At 39.8% G+C, this 24,253-nt stretch overlaps 1 protein-coding gene and 1 pseudogene across 4 annotated transcripts in view; both read right to left on the minus strand.

Moving 5' to 3' along the window:
* KIAA1328 (KIAA1328 ortholog) overlaps positions 1–24,253 on the minus strand; it is a 407,099-nt gene that overhangs the window by 73,083 nt on the left and 309,763 nt on the right. For all 4 annotated transcript variants that reach the window (XM_065932343.1, XM_065932341.1, XM_065932344.1 and 1 more), the window contains one exon: positions 16,824–17,005. In XM_065932343.1, coding sequence (XP_065788415.1) covers positions 16,824–17,005 — 182 coding nt within the window. The remainder of the gene's footprint in view (positions 1–16,823; positions 17,006–24,253) is intronic.
* LOC136167619 (small ribosomal subunit protein eS8 pseudogene) lies at positions 11,629–12,324 on the minus strand (annotated as a pseudogene).

The following is a 24,253-nucleotide window of genomic DNA, read 5'->3' on the forward strand; positions in this document are numbered from 1 at the left end:
GTAATTTTGATTTGCATTTCTCTAATAATGAGTGATGTTGAGCATCTTTTCATGTGTTTGTTGGCCATATGTATGTCTTCTTTGGAGAAATGTCTGTTTAGATTTTCTGCCCATTTTTTGATTGAGTTGCTTGTTTTTCTGCTATTGATCTGGCTTGTATATTTTGGACATTAATCCTTTGTCAGTTGCTTCATCTGTGATTATTTTTTCCCATTCTGAGGGCTGCCTTTTCATATTGCTTACAGTTTTCTTTGCTGTACAAAAGCTTTTAAGTTTAATTAGGCCCCATTTGTTTTTTTTTTTTTTTTTTAATTTCCATTACTTTGGGAGGTGGGTCAAATAGGATCTTGCTGCAATTTATGTCAAAGAGTGTACTGCGTAAATTTTCCTAGAAGAGTTTTACAGTTTCTGACCTTACATTTAGGTCTTTAACCCATTTTGAGATTATTTTTGTGTATGGTATTAGGAAGTGTACTAATTTCACTCTGTTACATGTAGCTGTCCAGTTTCTGAGCACTTATTGAAGAGGCTGTCTTTTCTGCCTTGTATATTTGTCTTTGTCTAAGATAAGGTGCTCACAGGTGTGTGGGTTTATCTCTGGGATCTCTATCTTGCTCCATTTGACCTATATTTTTGCTTTTGTGCTAGTACCATACTGTCTTGATGACGTACTTTGTAATACAGTCTGAAATCAGGAAGATTGATTTCTCCAGCTCTGTTTTTCATTCTCAAGATGGCTTTGGCTATTTGGGGTCTTTTGTGATTCCATACAAATTGTAAACTTTTTGGTTCAAGTTCTGAGAAAAATGCCATTGATAATTTGACAGGGATTGTGCTGAATCTGTAGATTGCTTTGGGTAGCATAGTCATTTTCACAATATTGATTCCTCCAATCCAATAATATGGTATTATCTATCTATTTGTGTCATTCTTGATTTCATTGATCAGTGTCTTATAGTTTTTCTGCATACAGGTGTTTTGTCTCCTTAGGTAGTTTTATTCCAACGTATTTTATTCTTTTTGTTGCAATGGGAAACACGAATGTTTCCTTATTTTCTCTTTCTGATTTTTCACTTTTAGTATATAGGAATGCAAGGAGTTTCTGTATATTAACTTTAATACAGATTTTACTAAATTCATTGATTTGTTGTTATTGTTGTTCAGTCGCTAAGTTGTGTCTGGCTTTTTATGATCCCATGGGCTGCAGCATGCCAGAGTCCCCTGTCCTTCATTACATCCCAGAGTTTGCTCAGATTCATGTCCACTGAACCAGTGATGCTATCTAACTATCTCATCCCCTGTTGCCCACATATCCTTTTACCTTCAATCTTTCCCAGCATCAGGGTCTTTTCCAATGAGTTGGTTCTTTGCAGTAGGTGGGCAAAATATTGGAGCTCTAGCTTCAGCACCTGGAGAAGGTGATGGCACCCCACTCCAGTACTCTTGCCTGGAGAATCCCATGGACAGAGAAGCCTGGTGGGCTGCAGTTCATGTGGTCGCAAAGAGTCGGACATGACTGAGTGACTTCACTTTCACTTTACACTTTCATGCATTGGAGAAGGAAATGGCAACTCAATCCAGTACTCTTGTCTGGAGAATCCCAGGGACGGGGGAGCCTGGTGGGCTGATGTCTATGGGGTCGCACAGGGTCGGACATGACTGAAGTGACTTAGCAGCAGCTTCAGCACCAGTCCTTCGAATGGATATTCAGGGTTGATTTCCTCTAGGATTGACTGGTTGGATCTCCTTGCAGTACAAGGGATTTTCAACAGTCTTCTGCAGCACCACACTGCAAAAGCATCAATTCTTTGGTACTCAGCCTTCTTTATGGTCCAACTCTCATATCTGTACATGACTACTGGAAAAAGCATAGCTTTGGCTATTTGGACCTTTGTTGGAAAAGTGATGTCTTTGCTTTTTAGTAGGCTGTCCAGGTTTCTCAAAGCTTTCTTTCCAAGGAGCAAATGTCATTTAACTTCCTGGCTGAAGTCACCATCTGCAGCGATTTTGGAGCCCAAGAAAAAATAATCTGTCATTGCTTTCACTTTTTCCTCTTCAATTTGCCATGAAGTGATGGGACCAGAGGCGATGACTGTAGTATTTTATTTTTTTTTTATTTTTTTACATTTGGGTGCAGCAAAGGTTGGTTTTTTTTTTTTTTGGCTTTTTTTTCTTTTTTTTTTTTTTAATTAGTTGGAGGTTAATTACTTCACAACATTTCAGTGGGTTTTGTCATACATTGATATGAATCAGCCATAGAGTTACATGTATTCCCCATCATGATCCCCCCTCCCACCTCCCTCTCCACCCGATTCCTCTGGGGCTTCCTAGTGCACCAGGCCTGAGCACTTGTCTCATGCATCCCACCTGGGCTGGTGATCTGTTTCACCATAGATAATATACATGCTGTTCTTTCAAAACATCCCACCCTCACCTTCTCCCACAGAGTTCAAAAGTCTGTTCTGTACTTCTGTGTCTCTTTTTCTGTTTTGCATATAGGGCTATCGTTACTATCTTTCTAAATTCCATATATATGTGTTAGTATGCTGTAATGTTCTTTATCTTTTTGGCTGACTTCACTCTGTATAATGGGCTCCAGTTTCATCCATCTCATTAGAACTGATTCAAATGAATTCTTTTTAACGGCTGAGTAATATTCCATGGTGTATATGTACCACAGCTTCCTTATCCATTCATCTGTTGATGGACATCTAGGTTGCTTCCATGTCCTGGCTATTATAAACAGTGCTGCGATGAACATTGGGGTGGATGTGTCTCTTTCAGATCTGATTTCATTGGTGTGTATGCCCAGAAGTGGTATTGCTGGGTCATATGGCAGTTCTATTTCCAGCTTTTAAAGAAATCTCCACACTGTTTTCCATAGTGGCTGTACTAGTTTGCATTCCCACCAACAGTGTAAGAGGGTTCCCTTTTCTCCACACCCTCTCCAGGATTTACTGCTTATAGACTTTTGGATAGCAGCCATCCTGACTGGCGTGTAATGGTACCTCATTGTGGTTTTGATTTGCATTTCTCTGATAATGAGTGATGTTGAGCATCTTTTCATGTGTTTGTTAGCCATCTGTATGTCTTCTTTGGAGAAATGTCTGTTTAGTTCTTTGGCCCATTTTTTGATTGGGTCATTTATTTTTCTGGAATTGAGCTTCAGGAGTTGCTTATATATTTTTGAGATTAATCCTTTGTCTGTTTCTTCATTTGCTATTATTTTCTCCCAATCTGAGGGCTGTCTTTTCACCTTGCTTATAGTTTCCTTTGTAGTGCAAAAGCTTTTAAGTTTCATTAGGTCCCATTTGTTTAGTTTTGCTTTTACTTCCAATATTCTGGGAGGTGGGTCATAGAGGATCTTGCTGTGATTTATGTCGTAGAGTGTTTTGCCTATGTTTTCCTCTAGGAGTTTTATAGTTTCTGGTCTTACATTTAGATCTTTAATTCATTTTGAGTTTATTTTTGTGTATGGTGTTAGAAAGTGTTCTAGTTTCATTCTTTTACAAGTGGTTGACCAGTTTTCCCAGCACCACTTGTTAAAGACGTTGTCTTTTTTCCATTGTATATCCTTGCCTCCTTTGTCAAAGATAAGGTGTCCATAGGTTCGTGGATTTATTTCTGGGCTTTCTATTCTGTTCCATTGATCTATATTTCTGTCTTTGTGCCAGTACCATACTGTCCTGATGACTGTGGCTTTGTAGTAGAGTCTGAAGTCAGGCAGGTTGATTCCTCCAGTTCCATTCTTCTTTCTCAAGATTACTTTGGCTATTCGAGGTTTTTTGTATTTCCATATAAACTGTGAAATTATTTGTTCTAGTTATGTGAAAAATACCATTGATAGCTTGATAGGGATTGCATTGAATCTATAGATTGCTTTGGGTAGAATAGCCATTTTGACAATACTGATTCTTCCAATCCATGAACACGGTATGTTTCTCCATCTGTTTGTGTCCTCTTTGATTTCTTTCATCAGTGTTTTATAGTTTTCTATGTATAGGTCTTTTGTTTCTTTAGGTAGATATACTCCTAAGTATTTTATTCTTTTTGTTGCAATGGTGAATGGTATTGTTTCCTTAATTTCTCTTTCTGTTTTTTCATTGTTAGTATATAGGAATGCAAGGGATTTCGGTAAACATCCAAACTCATTCTATGAGGCCACTATCACCCTAATTCCAAAACCAGACAAAGATGCCACAAAAAAAGAAAACTACAGGCCAATATCACTGATGAACATAGATGCAAAAATCCTTAACAAATTCTAGCAAACAGAATCCAACAACATATTAAAAAAATCATACACCATGACCAAGTGGGCTTTATCCCAGAAATGCAAGGATTCTTTAATATCTGCAAATCAATCAGTGTAATATACCACATTAACAAATTGAAAGATAAAAACCATATGATTATCTCAATAGATGCAGAGAAAGCCTTTGACAAAATTCAACACTCATTTATGATTAAAACTCTCCAGAAAGCAGGAATAGAAGGAACATACCTCAACATAATAAAAGCTATATATGACAAACCCACAGCAAGCATCACCCTCAATGGTGACAAATTGAAAGCATTTCCCCTGAAATCAGGAACAAGACAAGGATGCCCACTCTCACCACTGCTATTCAACATAGTGTTGGAAGTTTTGGCCACAGCAATCAGAGCAGAAAAAGAAGTAAAAGAAATCCAGATAGGAAAAGAAGAAGTGAAACTCTCGCTGTTTGCAGATGACATGATCCTCTACATAGAAAACCCTAACGACTCTTCCAGAAAATTACTAGAGCTAATCAATGAATATAGTAAAGTTGCAGGATATAAAATTAATACACAGAAATCCCTTGCATTCCTATAGACTGTAGTGTTTTAAATGTTGAGTTTTAAGCCAGCTTTTTCACTTTCCTTTTTCACCTTCATCAAGAGGCTCTTTGGTTCCTCTTCACTTTCTGCTTTAGAGTGCTATCATTTGTATATCTGAGGTTGCTGATATTTCTCCTGGCAATCTTGATTCCAGCTGAGCTTTATCTAGTCTGGCATTTTGTATGCTGTACTCTGCGTATAAGCTGTATAAACAGTGTGACAATACATAGCCTTGTTGTACTCCTTTCCCAATTTTGAACCAGTCCGTTGTTCCATGTCCAATTCTAACTGTTGCTTCTTGACCTGCATACAGGTTTCTCAAGAGAGTTTAAGTGGTCTGGTATTCCCATATCTTTAAGAATTTTTCACAGTTTGTTGTGATCCACAGAGTCAAAGGCTTTAGCATAGTCAAAAAGCAGTAGACGTTTTTATGGAATTCCCTTGCTTTTTCTATTATCCAAACGATATTGGCAATTTGATCTCTTGCAACTGTTCAGTGTATAAGTCTTGCAATCTTGGTTAAATTTATTGCTACATATTATATTGTTTTGATGCTGTTATAAATGGAATTGTTTTCCTACTCCTTTTCAGTAGTTCATTACTAGTATATACAAATACAACAGATTTTTGTGCTAAATTCTATTCTGAAACTTTGTTAAATTCATTTATTAGCTCTAACAGCTTTGGTGCAATTAGTTCTAGTAGTTTTTCTTTTTTTTTTGCATTCTATAGGATATTTTCTATATAAAATCATATCATCTGCTAATGCAGTTTAAATTCTTCCTTTTCAATTTGAGTAGGTTTTGTTTCTTTTTCTTGCCAAATTTTTGTCTATGTCTTCTTAAAAAATAGAAAACTTTCAGTAAAATGTTGAATAGAAGTGGCAAAAGTGGCAATACTTGGCTTGTTCTTGATCTTGGAGGGAAGTCTTTCACAACTGAATACAACATTAGTTGTGGGTTTTTCATAGATGTCCCTCATTATGTTGAAAAAGTTTCCTTCTACTCCTATTTTATTATTGTTTTTATCATGGAGTGTCAGATTTTGTCAAATGATTTTTCTGTGTTAATATGATCATATTTTTTATTTTTATTAATGGGGCATTTTTATTATGAAATGCCTTTTAATATTAAACCACCTGTATGATGAATTCCTGGGCTAAATCTTATTTGATCATGATATGTAATTCTTTTAATATGCTGCTGCATTCAGTTTGCTTTTATCTTGTTGAGGATATTTTCATCTATATTCACAATGGATTTTGGTCTATAGTTTTCTTGTGATGTCTTTGACTTTGCTTTCAGAATAATACTGATAAAATGATTCACTCATTAATGACTGAATAAGTATTCCTTCCTCTGCTATATTTTTGGGAAGAGTCTGAAAAAGATTTGTGTTAATTCTTCTTTACTATTTGGTAGAATTCACCAGTGAAGCCATCCAATTTTGAGCTTGTTTTTGTTGGGAGCTTTTTGATTACTGGTTTAATCTATTTGCTAACAGGTTTATTCAGATGTTTTACTTTTCTTAAGTCAGTTTTGGTACTTTGTGTATTTTAGGTCTGTGTCCATTTCACCTAGGTGTGTTGGCTTTTACTTGTCTATTGTTTGTCTCAACTGTTATTTCTTACCCCAGGTGGCAGTGGTGTTTTCATTTGGCTTTCAATGTTTTCAGGGAATGTCCTACATACAGCTGATTCTCTGTCTTGAAAAAGTTTACACTTAGGAAAAACAAAGGCGGTCTCCATGTATCAGCCCTTTGGGAAATCCACAGACAGGTTGAAACAGATAAACATAACTCCTTGAAAATAAGGTCTGCTTCCTCCGGGACCAGGTGCTCACACCTAGAATTCGGCTGTCATCTGTAAGACTGCTGCTATGCTGTAGAAGGGAGCAGGGTGAGGATAAATTAAAACTTTGTTAAGTTCTCCTACCATGGTTCAGTGGCCTTTTTCCCAGCTAAGCATTTGCTTGGTTTCCATAAGTCATTCACCATCTTCCAGAGCTCTGGTAATGTGGGTTCTGACAGTATGTGCCAGGTTCTCCAGTGTTTCTGGGGAAGGGCAAGCTCCTGGAAGTCCCTATGCTGCCATCTTGCTGACATGCTCCTGACTCATTCATGATGCTAGCGTAACTCTAATACCAAAACCTGACAAGGTCATTACCAAAAGAAAAAAAAAAAAAAAAAAGGATGTTATGCACCAGTATTTCCCAATCAGCGTAATTCATCAAGTTAACAGAATAAGGAAGAAAACACATGATCATCTCAATAGGTGCAGGAAAAAAAAAGACTTGATGAAATTCAACACTCATTACCATAAAGGTCCTCAGCAAATGAGGAGGAAACTTTCTTAACCTGATAAAGGGCATTTACAGAAAGCCTACATATAGATCATACTTAATGGTGAAAGACAGTCTGCCTTCCCTCTGACGCTGGGAACAAGGCATGAAGTCCACCTTTATCATTTTATTCTACATGCTTAATAGAATCCTAGAGAGTACAGTGAAAAAAGAAGTAAAGGGTATAAAAAGATTGGAAAGAGAGTAACTTATGGACTGAATTGTGCTTCCGGCTCCACCCCACCCCACCGCCCCAGGCAATTCAAATGCAGAAGTCCTAACCCCCAGCACAGCTCAGAAAGCCACTATGTTTGAAGACAGGGCCTTTAAAGAGCCATGTGCTGTGTGCTTAGTTTCTCAGTTGTGTCTGATTGCTGTGACCCTGTGGACTGTAGCCCGCCAGGCTCCTCTGTCCGTGGGGATTCTCCAGGCAAGAATACAAGAGTGGGTTGCCACGCCCTCCTCCAGGGGATCTTCCCAAACCAGGGATCGAACCCAGGTCTACCACATTGCGGATGGATTCTTTAGCATCTAAGTCACCAGGGAAGCCCTTTTAAAGAGGTAATGAAGGTCAAATGAAGTTATATGGGTGGCTCATAATCCAGTAAGACTCTGTCCTTATAAGAAAAGGGAGACACACCAAGGATGCACATTCACAGCAAAGAGGGCATGTGAGGACGCACTGAGAAGGCAGCCACCTGCAAACCAAGGAGCGAGGCCTCACGGGGATGACTGGAAAGGAACACAGGGAAGCCTTCATGAATAATGGAAATGCACTATTTCTTAACTATGTGGGTATATATAAGTGTCAAGGTTTATCAAACTGCACTCTTCAGTCCTATGCAATTTTATTGCATAAAAATTAAATCTCAGAATAAAAGAAACTGAAGAAAACCCATAGTATTCTTGGCTCTCAAGCAGTGCTTTATAAGACCCCCCTACTTTAATGACATCTCTGATAGTACCAATCAATCAACATAAGGGCTTTGAAGGAACCAGCACGTACACTTCTTAAACCACTAAATCATTGTAGGCACTGAAGTCAAAGATTTCATTGATTAGATCCTTGTTGTGGAAAAATAAGGCAAGGACACAGAAAACAAAATTAATATATATATACAGTTGACATTTGAACAACGTGGGTGTTAATCCAAGTATAACTTAGAGGTGGCCCTCTCTATAGACAGTTCTTTCACACTTATAGATTCAATCAACCAAATACTGTGTAGAATTGCAGTATTTACTACTGAAAGGATTCCACACATAAGGGGATTCTGGCAGCTCAACCCTGAGTAGTTTAAGGGTCAACTGTAATATATTAATTCATTAAACAAATACATTATGAGCACCTACCATGTGTTAGGTGGCAAGAATACACAGAAGAACTGTACAAAAAAGATCTTCATGACCCAGATAATCAGGATGGTGTGATCACTCACCTAGAGCCAGACATCCTGGAATGTGAAGTCAGGTGGGCCTTAGAAAGCATCACTATGAACAAAGCTAGTGGAGGTGATGGAATTCCAGTTGAGCTATTTCAAATCCTGAAAGATGATGCTGTGAAAGTGCTGCACTCAATATGCCAGCAAATTTGGAAAACTCAGCAGTGGTCACAGCACTGGAAAAGGTCAGTTTTCATTCCAATCCCAAAGAAAGGCAATGCCAAAGAATGCTCAAACTACTGCACAAGTGTACTCATCTCATATGCTAATAAAGTAATGCTCAAAATTCTCCAAGCCAGGCTTCAGCAATACGTGAACCAAGAACTTCCAGATGTTCAAGCTGGTTTTAGAAAAGGCAGAGGAACCAGAGATCAAATTGCCAACATCTGCTGGATCATTGAAAAAGCAAGAGAGTTCCAGAAAAACATCTATTTCTGCTTTACTGACTATGCCAAAGCCTTTGACTGTGTGAATCACAATAAACTGTGGAAAATTCTGAAAGTGATGGGAATACCAGAGCACCTGACCCACCTCTTGAGAAACCTATATGCAGGTCAGGGAGCAACAGTTAGAACTGGACATGGAACAACAGACTGGTTCCCAATAGGAAAAGGAGTATGCCAAGGCTGTATATTGTCACCCTGCTTATTTAACTTATATGCAGAGTACATCATGAGAAATGCTGGGCTGGAAGAAGCACAAGCTGGAATCAAGATTTCTGGGAGAAATATCAATAACCTCAGACATGCAGATGACACCACCCTTATGGCAGAAAGTGAAGAGGAACCCTCTTGATGAAAGTGAAAGAGGAGAGTGAAAATATTGGCTTAAAATTCAACATTCAGAAAACTAAGATCATGGCATCTGGTCCCATCACTTCATGGGAAATAGGTGGGCAAACAGTGGAAGCAGTGTCAAACTTTATTTTTCTGGGCTTCAAAATCACTGCAGGTGTTGATTGCCACCATGAAATTAAAAGACGCTTGCTCCTTGAGAGGAAAGTTATGACCAACCTAGATAGCATATTATAAAGCAGAGACATTACTTTGCCAACAAAGGTCCATCTAGTCAAGGCTATGGTTTTTCCAGTAGTTATGTATGGATGTGAAAGCTGGACTGTGAAGAAAGCTGAGAACTGAAAAATTGATGCTTTGAACTGTGGTGTTGGAGAAGACTCTTGAGAGTCCCTTGGACTGCAAGGAGATCCAACCAGTCCATTCTAAAGGAGATCAGTCCTGGGTGTTCATTGAAAGGACTGATGCTGAAGCTGAAACTCCAATCATTTGGCCACCTCATGTGAAGAGTTGACTCATTGGAAAAGACCCTGAGGCTGGGAGGGATTGGGGGCAGGAGGAGAAGGGGACGATGGAGGATTAGATGGCTGGATGGTATCACTGACTCGATGGACATGAGTTTGAGTAAACTCCGGGAGTTGGTGATGGGCAGGATGGCTGGGCGTGCTGCGATTCTGGAGTTGCAAAGAATCAGACACGACTGAGTGAATTGAACTGAACTGAACTGACCATGTGTTAAGCAACATTCAAGGAGATGTGGAAACAATGGTGAACATAAGAAGTGCTTATATTCTCTTTGGAGAAGACACAAAACATACATAATAAGTAAGTAAATTATGTGGTATTTTGAGATACTTCTATCACAGAGGATAGGAAATGTGGAGCCTCTGGCTTAATGGACTATTCAATACATAGCAACTTCAGCTCTGAATGTTGGTCTCTTGTGATTGAATTTCTTTTCTGAGTGGGCTAGGCAGGATGATTTAATCTACGTGGTTAGGTTTATTCATAGCTCTGCAGTCTGCTTGTCTTCTGTGTTCTGATGATGAAAGTATCAAGTTTTAACAAATCTGTTTTCTCAGACTACTGGGAACCAGGAGTAAAGTATTGTGGCATCCTTTCTAATGATTAGACATATAATAATAATGCTAATAATAAAAGAAACATAAATAAGTGCTCCTTAGGGGCAAGATGGAAATTGTTTCTGTACTTTAGATACTCCCACTTGCTTATTTTTAAAATCAGGACCTCTATATTAATCCAACATGGGCTGCAAAGAACACTTAGATCATTGCAAGCATGGGCTTACTTAGAGGGAGAACTAGGAACTTCAGAGATTATTCCTCATTTGGGATTATTCCTTCACTTCCAGTAAAAGAAAAATGCATTTGGGAGTCTCTCAGGGAGTCTCAACCAGTGATAGCTGCTGTATATTACATAAACTAAAAAATTGAGAGACAAAATGCAGGGCATGGACAATATCAATCAGGTAAATCCAACTTACTCTAGATGCAGTTCAGTTCAGTTGCTCAGTCTTGTCCAACTCTTTGCGACCCCATGGACTGTAGCATGCCAGGCCATCCTGTCCATCATCAACTCTCAGAGCTGCTCAAATTCATGTCCATTGAGTCAGTGATGCCATTCAACCATCTCATCCTCTGTTGTCCCCTTCTCCTCCTGCCTTCAATCTTTCCCAGTATCAGGGTCTTTTCCAAGGAGTCATTTCTTTGCATCAGGTGGCCAAAGTATTGGAGTTTCAGCCTCAGTATTAGTCCTTCCAATGAACATTCAGGACTGATTTCCTTTAGGATTGACTGGTTGGATCCCCTTGCAGTCCAAGGGACTCTCAAGAGTCTTTTCCAACACCACAGTTCAAAAGCATCAATTCTTTGGTGCTCAGCTTTCATTATAGTCCAACTTTCACATCCACACATGACTATAGGAAAAATCATAGCTTTGACTAGATGAACCTTTGTTGGCAAAGTAATGTATCTGCTTTTAAATATGTTGTCCACGTTTGTCACATCTTTTCTTCCAAGGAGCAAGCGTCTTTTAATTTCATGGCTGCAGTCACCATTTGCAGGGATTTTCGAGCCCCCCCCCCCCCCAAAAATAAAATCTGTCACTGTTTCCACTGTTTCCTCATCTATTTGCCATGAAGTAAGTGAGGGGACTGGATGGCATGATCTTAGGTTTTTTTTTCTTTGAACAGTATACGCCTTTATTAGATAAGCTAAGACAGGAGGGTAGAAGGTTTATTTGCCTTTCTGGGCCTTGATCTTCCTCAGATAGAACTCGAGCTCTTTTCCCTCTAGCACAGAGCCGTCTGCTCGGCCACACTGGCCTGGTCTTGAAGCGATGCATGCAAGAAGCTTGCCCTGCTGGAACTGCTCCTCTAGAAGACTGCTGATTTTCGCATTCTTTTTCCTCTCATCATATTTCTTCTGAATTTTCTTTGATCGTTTCTTGTTTAAAATCTCTTCCTCCTCAGGAGTCAGCTTGGCCCCCTTCTTGCAGCCCAGGGGCAGTGCATAGTGGGACTCGTACCACTGTCGGTACGGTGTGCTGTCGATGAGCACAATACAGTTCTTCACCAGGGTCTTGGTACGGACCAGTTCGTTGTTGGATGCATTATAGACAACATCGATTATTCTTGTCTTGCGTGTACAACACTCTGAGCCCCAGGAGAAGTTCCTCACGTCCAGCCTCAAGGCCCGGTACTTCTTGTTGCCTCCCCGCACACGGACTGTGTGTATGCGGCGGGGGCCAATCTTTGTATTGGCAGCGGGGCGTCCCAGCTCATACTTCCGCTTCTTGTGGTAGGGCTTTCTCTTGCCCCCAGTCTTATGGCGCTTGTGCCAGTTGTCCCGAGAGATGCCCATTGCTCGGCGCTGGCTGGAAAGAGGGTCTTAGGTTTTTGAATGTTGAGTTTTAAGCCAAGTTTTTCACTCTCCTCTTTCACCTTCATGAAGAGGCTCTTTAGTTCCTCTTCACTTTCTGCCATAAGGGTGGTACCATCGCATATCTGAGGATATTGATATTCCTCCTGGCAATCTTGATTCCAGCTTGTGCTTCATCCAGCCCGGCCTTTCGCATGATGGACTCTGCATGTACATTAAATAAGCAGGGTGACAAAATACAGCCTTGATGTACTCCTTTCCCAATTCTGAACCAGTCCACTGTTCCATGTCTGGTTCTAACTGTTGCTTCTTGACCTGATTTCTCAGGAGGCAGGTAAGGTGCTCTGGTATTCCCATCTCTTGAAGAATTTCCCACAGTTTGTTGTGATCTATGCAGTCATAGGCTTTGGGGTAATGAATAAAGCAGAAGTAGATGTTTTTCTGATATTCTGATTTTTCAAACTGCCAGAACTGAGTCTGAGTGTCTCCTGCAGAGGTACGGGTCAGCAGGGGCCGGCTGCAGGGGCAGGGGCTCTGGGTGCAGCTACCTGGGTCACAAGGCCTGTGGCACAAACCCTCTTGGAGGAGGTCACCATTAACCCCACCACAGAGCCACCGAGCAGACAACCCACCAACTGCAGGACAATTATACCAAAGAAATTCTTGCACTGTTAAGGAAGTTCCAGGACCCACAACAGATTTCCCAACTTGGGGATCTGGCAAAGGGACTGAGAACCCCCAAGGAATTTGACTTTGGAGGCCAGTGGGATTTGATTACAGAACTTACACAGGACTGGGGAAACAGTCTTGGAGGGCACAGACAAAACCTTGTGTGTACCAGGACCCAGGAGACAGAAGCAGTGACCCCACAAGAGACTGACCCAGACGTGCCTGTGAGTGTCCAGGAGTCTCTGGGGGAGGCATGGGTCGGTGGTGGCCCACGGGCAGGGTCAGGGGCACTGAGTGAGGCAGGGGGTGCAGGGACCTTTTGAAGGAGGTCGCCATTATCTTCATTACCGCCACCATGGTTTGGTCTCAGGTCAAACAGGGAGGGAACACAGCCCCGCCCATCAACAGAAAATTCGATTAAAGATTTAGAAGAAGACTCATTAGAACAAGACCCAGTTTCCTCCAGTCAGTCTCTCCCAACAGGAAGCTTCCATAAGCCTCTTATCCATATCGGTTAGAGGACATACAGAATGAAAACCACAGTCACTCTGAACCTAGTGACTCTCAAACCCTCTCAAGGTGTCAAGGGGAGTGAGAAATTGATGACAGAGGAACAAACAGGAGCTAGCTCTAAATGCAGTACTGGGCTTTGGAGTGGCTTTCCAGCCTGACTCTGGAATGAGAATCAGTGATTGTTCAGGAAGGAGAGGGTCTAGGCAAGCTAGGAGAGAATAAAAAGACTGCTGAGTAGGAGGAAAAAAGAAGAATGAAGAGTGGGTGTTTTTAAATTTATGCTTTTGGCTTAAAAGTTTCTTTTTTTTGTAAATTATGTTTTTTTTTTTAATTGGAAGATAATTATTTTACGATATTGTGCTGGCCTCTGTCAGCTTAAAAGTTCTTGATTCAAGTCTGGATTTTCCTTAGTAAGTCTCCTTGTTCCACAGAGCTCAATAAAGGCAACTAAGAACATTCCAAGCATTGATGATTGAAACACAATTTACATCTCAAGCATAATTCTGACAATACTGCACTGTACTGATATTTTCACAATCACAAGGTTATTTCTTGAGATAAGAATCAGGCCTTTATTTATTTATTTTAATGTGTTTGGTATTAATAAAGTTGACAGAATGGTGAGGCGGATAGGAGAGGTAAGGGAGTAAGAGACTGATAATAAAGATTAATGGTCCTGCAGTAAATGTCCTATGTAGTACTTAATGATTAAAGGACAGCAAAAGTAACAAAGGATATGAAACAGAAGAATAATATGTTTAAAAATTCAGACATGCTAAAGGGGGGAAAGCAATTAAGGAGATGCTAAACCAAGCAGTGTAACTTAGGCAATTAATGTTAGGTCATTGGCCTTATGCTAAACAGGGTGTCTGATCCTGCTACCGCACACCTTGGGAAAGTCTGTCTCTCACTGCAAATGCCAGTGCAGCAACCTTGCCCTGTACTGTGATCTGTGTGTACCACCAGCCCTGCAACGGGCAGAACAGCTTGAAGGGGCAACTTCAGCTCCTCAGTGATCAGTGATACCATCATTTTGCTTTTCTCTCCATATTAGAATAAAAGAAGGGAAAAATACAAGACAGCATTTCTTGCGAATAGAAGAAAAAGTTAATAATTGCTGTGAATACCTTGAAGCAGAACTCTTTTAAAAAGATGAAAAATTTTCTATTTTTCTCACTATAATGCAATAATCCTCTCCCACGACCCCTCAAAAAAAGGGAAAGGAAAAAAAAGAGTAATGAAAAAAATAAAACCATGAGTGAAAACTGTGCCTGGAAACTGCAGAACTGTAACAGCTTTCTCTTGGTTAAATTGATTGGTCTAGTAACATTATAAAATGACTATTAGGATTCATTGTGCACAACAGAAAGTGCTGAAATGTCAGCAGACTACACAGCAAAAAGTAATGGGTTCTGAATCCCTGTTAGTCAAAAATGATTTTGTTTCAAATTAGAAATTGATTTTTTTTTTGGGAGGGGGGACACAAGCCCTGTGTAGACTTCCGGCTTCTGTAGCTGGGCCTGGGAGAGATTAACCTCCACAGCGGGCCTGGCCTGATGACACCTCTCTCAAAGTGCCTTTCAATTGCAGCTTTCTAATGTTGCTGTGGTCTCAGCTAATAACACGAGTTATTTGTCCCTTTGCTATTACACTACATTTTTCTCATGTTGCTATTTTATTTTAGTGCTGACACACAACACAAGTTTGTTGTCAGTTTAACAGAAGACTATGTTGAGCCTTGTGGTGTAACCGCCACAGCGATTTTAACTGGTTCTCCACTCTCCAAAGTGCAGTGACTAAGAACAGAAGAAGCCAAAAGTAAGAATGTCCCATCTCTGAAGGATGACTAATAGACAAAGTAGACAAGATTCCATCTCAGATACAAAGTCTCGTCAGTTTCATTTCTGTTTCTGGTAGCAAAGTCTAAAAAGACAAGAGTTGTTCCAAGTTGTACTAAAACAGTAGAGGTCTGCAGAACTTTTGTCCTATGTCAAACGAAATGTATCTTTGCTCTTGTTTCAAACTCTGGATAGTCTCTATTGTGAAACTTGGACTAATTACCTTCTTTTAATGATCTGGGAGAGGACTAAATGGTTTCTAGATTAATCATAATTAAAACAAAAAACGTGACAAAGCAGGCAGTTGATGAGCAAAGGCAGAGAGTAGTATACCTAGAAGATCTCAGAAAAATCAAAGTATTAGTTGCTCAGTGGTGCCTGACTCTTTGCAGTCCCATGGACTGCAGTTCTTCTGTCCATGGAATTCTCTAGACTAGAGGATGGAGTGGGTTGCCATTTCCTTTTCCAGGGGATCTTCCCAACCTAGAGATTGAACCCGGGTCTCCTGAATTGCAAGTAGATTCTTTACCATCTGAGCCACCAGGGAAGCCCCAGGAAGATCTCATAAAGCACTGTCCAATTCTCAAATAAATAAATGTGAGAGTGACTAGAGAGATTATGAAAAGCCGGTTGGTTAACACTAGCAGTGGACAGTGCTAGCTAGCCCAGGAAAAAGAGGTAAACAAAGAGGAAATCGAGGTTAATGACTGTGAACAGGAAAGAAAGACGTCTGGGAAAGAGGAGTGAATAGTGGGCTCTGAGACCTTTGGGGCCCTTTGCTTCTGCACATCTTCTGACCAGTGACGCTCAGACTTGCTCCATTCAGTCCCAGAGCCTTTCCTTTAATGATTCCAGGAGAGATTAAACCAAAATTCACTTCAGAAACAACTGGGATATGAAATTAAATTTAACTGCTTCACTTAATATTCCACATAGTTATTTATAACTGATTTCTCTTAAAATATCTACCACATATAAAATAGAAAGAATTACTGGTACTTCAAAGACTACTAGGCAATATAGGTTTAAGATTTACAAGGTTCTGTTTTAGACACAATGACCTCTCTTCCACCCTCCTCACATTTCCAGTTAATTGAGGATTAATTACAGTTGTTAGAGTTTACTTTCCCAGCAAAGATTTATGTTTAATTTCTGGTCCTCTTTATTTGTTTTAAGTATTATTTTGTGTCTATGACCATATTTACTGCTGAATAATTCTTACAGTTAGCTGCTTGCAAAAAGAGGGACACATTAGATAGTTTCTCATGAGTGTTCTAAGAGGAACTGTTGATGCAATTCACTGATCCAGGACACGTGCTACCTGGGGCCTTGCAGGTACATGCTGGTTTGTAACATGTTTAACTCTTGCTCCAGGGTTACAGGAAACCACCTGAAGTTGATGGCTAGCGGCCACTAGCAACCTGACCCCCAAAGCTTCCCATTTTGCTACTGCAGATGCTGAGCTCACCTCTTTGGGGTCGACATGCATCTTTCTTCTGACTGGTCCACAGGGCATCATCTTCCATCTGTGATTGAAACCCAACTGTCTTCTTATCCCTTCTACTTCCTCCACTGTTAGTGGAGTCTTGGCACTTTTTGCTGGATGGTGATGTTCCAAGTGTCCAGTCATCACACTCTGACTTCAATAAACTGAAAAGAATAAATGTGAATGAGCTATAGAGAGCACAGAAGGGGGAATGGACCACAAAAAAGCATATAAATTCAGCATGAGTTGAAATGCAATTTATGGCAGTAGAAATTTTTTCTTATTTTTTATTGATGTATAATTTAAAAATTTTACTGAAGACCTGTTCTATGTCCTGCCAAAACAATTCTGGAGATGTAGTTTTTATCCTCAAAAGTTTATATTTGGAGTTGGGGAAATAAGCGTCAGTCTCTTGAAACTGCTAATAAAGCCATAGACTATGACTAAGAACCAGAATATCTGTAGAAATAAAAAGTGTGCTAAAACAAGACTTGCATAACTAAAATGTTTCTGAGTACTAAAAATGAACATAAGGGATTAAAATATCACCAGTTTGCTTCAAAATGCATTTGTGTTTCTTGTTTTCGATTGTTATGGTATTTATTATGTACTCAGAGTATATGAGGAATAGTACTATAGTGCATGTGGGAGAATTGGTCTCTGTCCTCATATAATTTCATTATAAAGTCAACAAGGCAAATATGGAGTAAAAGAAATTTTAATGAAAATAAACACACATGCATATGTTTTTCTCTCTAGTAAAATATGTTCCCACCATTAGCACAATTCCTCTGGGAACATTTCATTTTTTTAGAGAGAAATGTTATAATGATGTGCATCTCTTACTATTCTACCAGTCTATTCCTTCTAATTGAAGCTCACTACAATCTCATACTTTCGTTTTGTCTTCCCTATGACCATAAACAATGTGAAAATTAAAATGAAGAAAAAGAATTTATTTAAAGAATAATATTCTAAAAACTAGAATATTTAAACTTCCCAGAAGGAGAGGCAATCTTTAGAACAAGTTGATGGAGTATTACTAGATCCATTATGAATCCCACGAGGCACTTGACCAGGATTCAAATCACATAAACCTGTCAGAGTCACTGAGCTTGTTTTGTGTGGATCAGAAATTTTAGTAATGTTTGCTCACACCATAATTTATTAATAAAAGTCAATACATTATATAGCTTTATGTTCAGAGTGGTATAAAGAAACTAAAACTGTTAGCAGTATGGTTTTATATGGGCATAAAGCAGTGTATTAAATTTATGAGCTTAATTTTTTTTTTACCAGAACCCAAGGGTCACTTTTCCTTACTGACCTGCCAATGGACGTGTATCTTAGCTCATAAAACTACTTTCATGTGGCAGGAAGATAGGGAGAATAAAACTACATCATTGTGAATGTAAGATAAATTTACCTCAAGCCAGAAGTCCCAAATCCTGGCAAATTCAACAACTACATCTCTACTTGTTCTTACAGAAAAGTTAACATCACCAAGACTACTGGATTCCTCCAAGACATACATTCTCAGGCCACTCACGCTCCCGATACTAGTCAGTGTTGATCATTCCCAATACTGAATCCTCCCTTCCATTTTACACAGAGGTTTGTCTGTACCTTCATTCCAAATCCCATCCTAGGAACCTGGATTCTAATTTCTCTCAAATAAAGATGACTACACAAAAATTTTCTTCTTTCATTTGCATTTACTTCCAAATTTACCCATCTACTATTCCTCTATTAACATCTCTGAAGAGGGGGCTTCCCTGGTGGTTCAGTGGTAAATAATTTGCCTATCAATGTAGGAGACACAGGTTTGATCCTTGATCCAGGAAGATACCACATGCCGTGGAGCAACTAAGCCCGAGCACCACAACTCCTGAGCCTACGCTCTGCAATGAGAAACCCGTGAGCCACAACTAGAGAGCAGTGCCTGCTTGTCGCAACTGGAGAAAAGCCTGTGCAGCAATGAAGACCCAGCAGAGCCAAAAATAAAATTATAAAAAAAAACCCTCAAAAGAAAATCATACCTTTCACTCATACTCTTGGTACCATTTGACCCATGCCCTCTGTGACTACGCCCTGCCAATCATCTCCTTTTCTTATCACTTACAAACTTCTCTGTGCTTTCCCAGGATTACAAATAAGACCGGATGTTTCATTAAAAATAAAAAACCTAAATCCAAAAACTGTTCCCTTAAGTGGGAAGGTTATAATAATACTCAGTGTCAGAGGAAGTGTGGGCACGAGGATTATTATAGCACTGGGGAAACTGCAAATTGGGATAACCCTTTGGTGAGTGATTTGTCACTACAAGGTAAAAGTGCACCTAACCTCTTACAACTGTACTTTTAAGAAGTTACCCCATAGAATTACATAAACAACAGTGGAATTAGAAAAATTTATCACACTATATATAAAAACTCCTAGAAGAAAACAGGCAGAATGATCTTTGACATAAACTGTAGCAATATTTTTTTTGGATCTGTCTCTTAAGGCAAAGAAAATAAAAATAAAAATAAGAAAGTGGGACCTAATTAAACTTATCCCTGGAGAAGGAAATGGCAACCCACTCCAGTATTCTTGCTTGTCCATGGACAGAGGAGCCTGATGGGCTACAGTCCACAGGGTTGCAAAAGAGTCAGATGTGACTTAGTGACTAAACAACAACAGCAATTAAACTTAAAAGTTTTTGTATAGCAAAAGAAACCACTGAAGAAACAAAAGACAACCCACCAAGTGGGAGAAAGTTGGTGGGAATATAATCACTATTTTGCAAATAACTTGGAATTCCCTTGTGGCTCAGCTGGTAAAGAATCCGCCTGCAATGCAGGAGACCTGGGTTTGATCCCTGGGTTGGGAAGATCCCCTGGAAAAGGGAAAGGCTACCCATTCCAGTATTCTGGCCTGGAGAGTTTCATGGACTGTATAGTTCATGGGGTCGCAAAGAGTTGGACACGACTAAGCAACTTTCACTTCACCTCACTTTTAAATGAAACATAATCTATAAAAATTTTGAATCACTATGTCACACACCTGAACTAATACAATATTGTAAGTCAACTATACCTCAATTAAAAAATAAATAAATAAATGAAAAAAGAAAAAAAGAATGAGGTAGTTCTCTATACAACTGTGAATAAACTTCATGACATAGTATACAGTTAGAAAAAAGCAATTTGCAATAACAGAAGGTATACTATGATCTCATTTTTGTAAAAAAATATACAAAAATATTTTCTAAGTTCTGGATGGATAAATAACAAACCAGAGAAGTAGAAATAGAGTTACCGAGGGAAAGATTTCTATAATCTATATTTTTCTGAATACTTGAATTTCTTACAAAATGCATGTACGTTTGCAATTATAAAACAAAAACTTTCACAATCTCCTTTGTATTACTATAATCTCTCTCCTTCTTTGTCAAGCTTCTAGAAAATAATTTTAATAGATGTGCCTACTAAAGCTATATTTTAGAGAACAAGTCTAGTGGCATTTTCTCTTTGAACCATCTTGCTTGTTATAAGACCACATGACAGCAACTGACTCCTTTCTTAAAACTTATTTCCCTTGGAGTTCATGACATACATCTTGATTGGTTTTCTAGTTCTAGGAGGCTGTTGCTCAGTTCTTTTATTGGGAACACTTCTACTTCCCTCTCTGAAATGCAGACATTCCTGATGATTCTGTCCTTGTCTTTTTTCTCTTCCCTCTTGGTACTTTCTGAGCGATCCTTGCCACATCATCGTATCTTCCTTCAATTATGACTTATAAATAGATTCATCTCGCCCACAGTGCTCTCCAAAACTGTTGACCTGTTCAAGAATCTGTCAAAAAGCTGTGAAGGGATGTCTTTTCCTACCTCTCCAAAAACCAACTCATGCTGAAGCAATACATAATCTTTATCTTGAAACTAGTTCCTCTCTGTTTCCATTCTCATTTAATGTATCACCATCCTTCTTGTTATTAAGATGAAAAACCTCAGCTGTTTCAAATTCTGCTTTCCTTATTCCTCTTCAATAAATTGCCAAGTCATTCATTTATATATTCATTAGATATTTATTGAGGACATAGTCATATATACAACGGGGCTAGGGTTGGCAAATATGGAAAACAAACATTTACTGAGGACTTGTTATGTGCTAGGTGCTGGGTGTACAAACACGAGCAAGACCTGGTTCCTGTTCTCAAAGTGATTTTATTGGTGGAGACAGACATGAAGACATATGCTTTTTTTTTGGTGGTGGTGGGGGTGGGTCAGGCTGTGCGGCACACACAACTTTCCCAATCAGAGATCAAACCCATGCTCCCTGCATTGGAAGTATGGAGTCTTAACTACTGGACTGACAGGGAAATGCAAAACAGATCATTTTTAATATGATATGATACATGCTATGATTCCGGCATATGCATGGTGTTTGTTGTTGTTGTTGCTCAGCCGCCCAGTTGCGTGACCCCACGGACTGCAGCATGCTATGCCTCCCTGTCCCTCACCATCTCCCGGAGTTTGCCCAAGTTCATATTCACTGCACCAGTGATGTCATCCAGCCATCTCATCCTCTGATGCCCTCTTCTTCTGCCCTCAGTCTTTCCCATCATCAGGGACTTTTCCAATGAGTCATCTGCATCAGATGACCAAAATACTGGGGCTTCAGCTTTACCATCAGTCCTTCCAGTTAATATTCAGGGTTGATCTCCCTGAAGATTGACTGGTTTGATCTCATTGCTGTCCAAGAGACTTTCAGGAGTCTTCTCCAGCACCATAGTTCGAAGGCATCAATTCTTTGGCGTTCTGCCTTCCTTATGGTCCAGCTTTCACAGCTGTATGTGACCACTGGGAAGACCATAGCCTTGACTATACAGACCTTTGTCAGCAGAGTAATGTCTCTGCTTTTCAACGCACTGTCTAGGTTTGTCATTGCTTTCTTGCCAAGAAACAACTGTCTTCTGATTTCAAGGCTGCAGTCACCATCTGCAGTGATTTTGGATCCCAATAAGAGGAAATCTGTCACTAGTTCCACCTTCTCTCCTTCTATTTGCCATGCAGTAATGGGGCTGGATGCCATGATCTTAGTTTTTTTTTAATATTTACTCTCAAGCCGGCTCTTTCACTGTCCTCTTTCACCCTCATCAAGAGGTTCTTTAGTTCCTCTTTGCTTTCTGCCATTAGAGTGATATCATTTGCATATTTGAAGTTGCTGATGTTTTTATCCACCTATCTTGATTCCAGCTTGTAACTCATCCAGCTCGGCATTTCTCATGATGTGCTCAGCATATAGATTAAACAAACAGGGTGACAGCAGACAGCCCTGTCGTACTCCTTTCTTGATCTTGAACTTGCTCCATACAAGATTCTAACTGTCGCTTCTTGAAGAGAAACCTGGAGACAGGTAAGATGGTTTCTCAGGAAACAGGTAAGATGGTCTGGTATTCCCATCACTCTAGGAGCTTTTCACAGCATGGTGTTTATGGGGGCACAAAGGCAGGGCATTTAACTCTATCTGCATAACCGAAGAGAAATTCCTGAAGCATTCAAAGTAAATCTTGGTGGATAAGCAGGGGATAAGGAAGGACTTCCCTGGTACTCTGATGGTAAAGAATCTACCTGCAATGCAGGAGACATAAGAGATGTGGGTTCGATCCCTGGGTCAGGAAGATCCACTGGAGAAGGGAAAGGCAACCCACTCCAGTATTCTTGCCTGGAGAATTCCATGAGCAGAGGAGCCTGGCAGGCTATAGTCCATGGGGTCGCAAAGAGTTGACTGAGTGACTAACACACACACACAAAGAAGGATAGGAGGATGGAAAGATATAGTATTAGAAGGAAATGGTATTAGCGAATATACTAAATATCAAAACTTCATAATATATTTTGGGCAACTTAAAATGTTTGGTACTGTTATAGCATCAAGTTTGCGTATAGGGTATGCACAAGTGGAGGGTGAAGCAAGACAGATAGGAAGGGTAAGGTCATCAAAGGTTTGGTTTTTCATATCATGGGGCTTGTCAGCAAGATGGAGTCATTAAAGGGCTCTAAGGAGAAAAATGACATGCTCCAACTTGAATTTATGAAAAATTACCCTGGCACAGTTTAGAGAATGGACTGGATGAGTGGGAAGGTTGCTGAAACAGCTCTGATGAGAGATGATGAGAGTTTGAAATAGAGAAGAAGTGGTAGAAATGGGAAGGAGGCAACTTTTAAAATATATTTAGGGTTTAAAATTGGTAGAATTTGATAAGTATCTGAATGTGAAAAGTGAGAGACAGGAATGACTTGAGAATGAATGGCAGAATTTGGGTGGATAAGCAGTAGAGAGAAGGTGGTGGGGGGATGGGGATAAAATGTAGTTTGAGATGTCTATGAAACATCTGGAAAGATCGTTCAAGAGAACAGATGGATCAATATAACCTTGCAGCTTTTTGCTTATTGGCTGACTGACTTTAGGGTTGTGGAGCTGAGAGAGATAGAGTTGAGAAAGTACATGCATTACTTGCAATTTCGCTGGTGAAGGAGGAGGTAAATCCATTCCTGTGAGTGAAAGAAATGGGTACAGAGGAGAACAACAGTGACTTAGAGCCAGTGTTGAGGGAATTCAAGGTAAAATGACCAAGAACAACAATAACATTGTCCTGCCATGTTGACAGCCTAACAGAATTAGAAATCGTAAATTTGCTTTGGGGCTCAGGGGCATAGATGTAAGAGCAGAGAAAGCAGCCTGAGAGCTTGATCCAGGGTTAGGATTCTGTGTGGAGGGTACTTCACACTAGAGGTCAAGGGAAATTTGTATACTGATAAAAGAAGAGTTTAGGCCAATCATTTGGTCTAGAGTGTACATGGGGAAAAAAGGAAGACAAAGAGGGAACTGAAAGACTGGCAAAAAAGGGGAGAAGTGAAGGGTTTAGATGTCTCTTTAAGGTAAAACAAAGACAAAACAAAACAACAAGAAAAGCAAACGAAAGTTTTGGTATAGTCCTTGTGAGAAATGAAAACATGACTAGACTCGGGGGAAAGAGGTGGAGTATAAAGGGAGTGCCAGTCAGTGATTTCTGTGATGGAAACGCAGGAGGGGAGAACAAGCTCTGGACGTGGTCATGGATGATATGGCTAAAGAAAACTGGAGTGAACTGTGGAAGACAAATCTCCTTAGCAATGGCAACAGAGAGATCAACCACACCACACGGATACTGGAATCACACAGAATGGGGTTAGGAGATGTGGGGGGGAAGCGACTTTGAGTGGATGTCAAGTTCTTAGTGAGTCGACAATAGAAAACAAAGAAAAGGAAGAATGGGCTGTAAGATCAGACACTCTGAGATTCACACAGAGGAGGAAGTTTGCTGCAGAGTAAATTATAGTTAAAAGTTTGAGATGTTGGTTCAATTAAAAAAAACAAACAAACTGT

Source organism: Muntiacus reevesi, chromosome 4, assembly GCF_963930625.1.
Source record: "Muntiacus reevesi chromosome 4, mMunRee1.1, whole genome shotgun sequence".
NCBI lineage: Eukaryota > Metazoa > Chordata > Mammalia > Artiodactyla > Cervidae > Muntiacus > Muntiacus reevesi.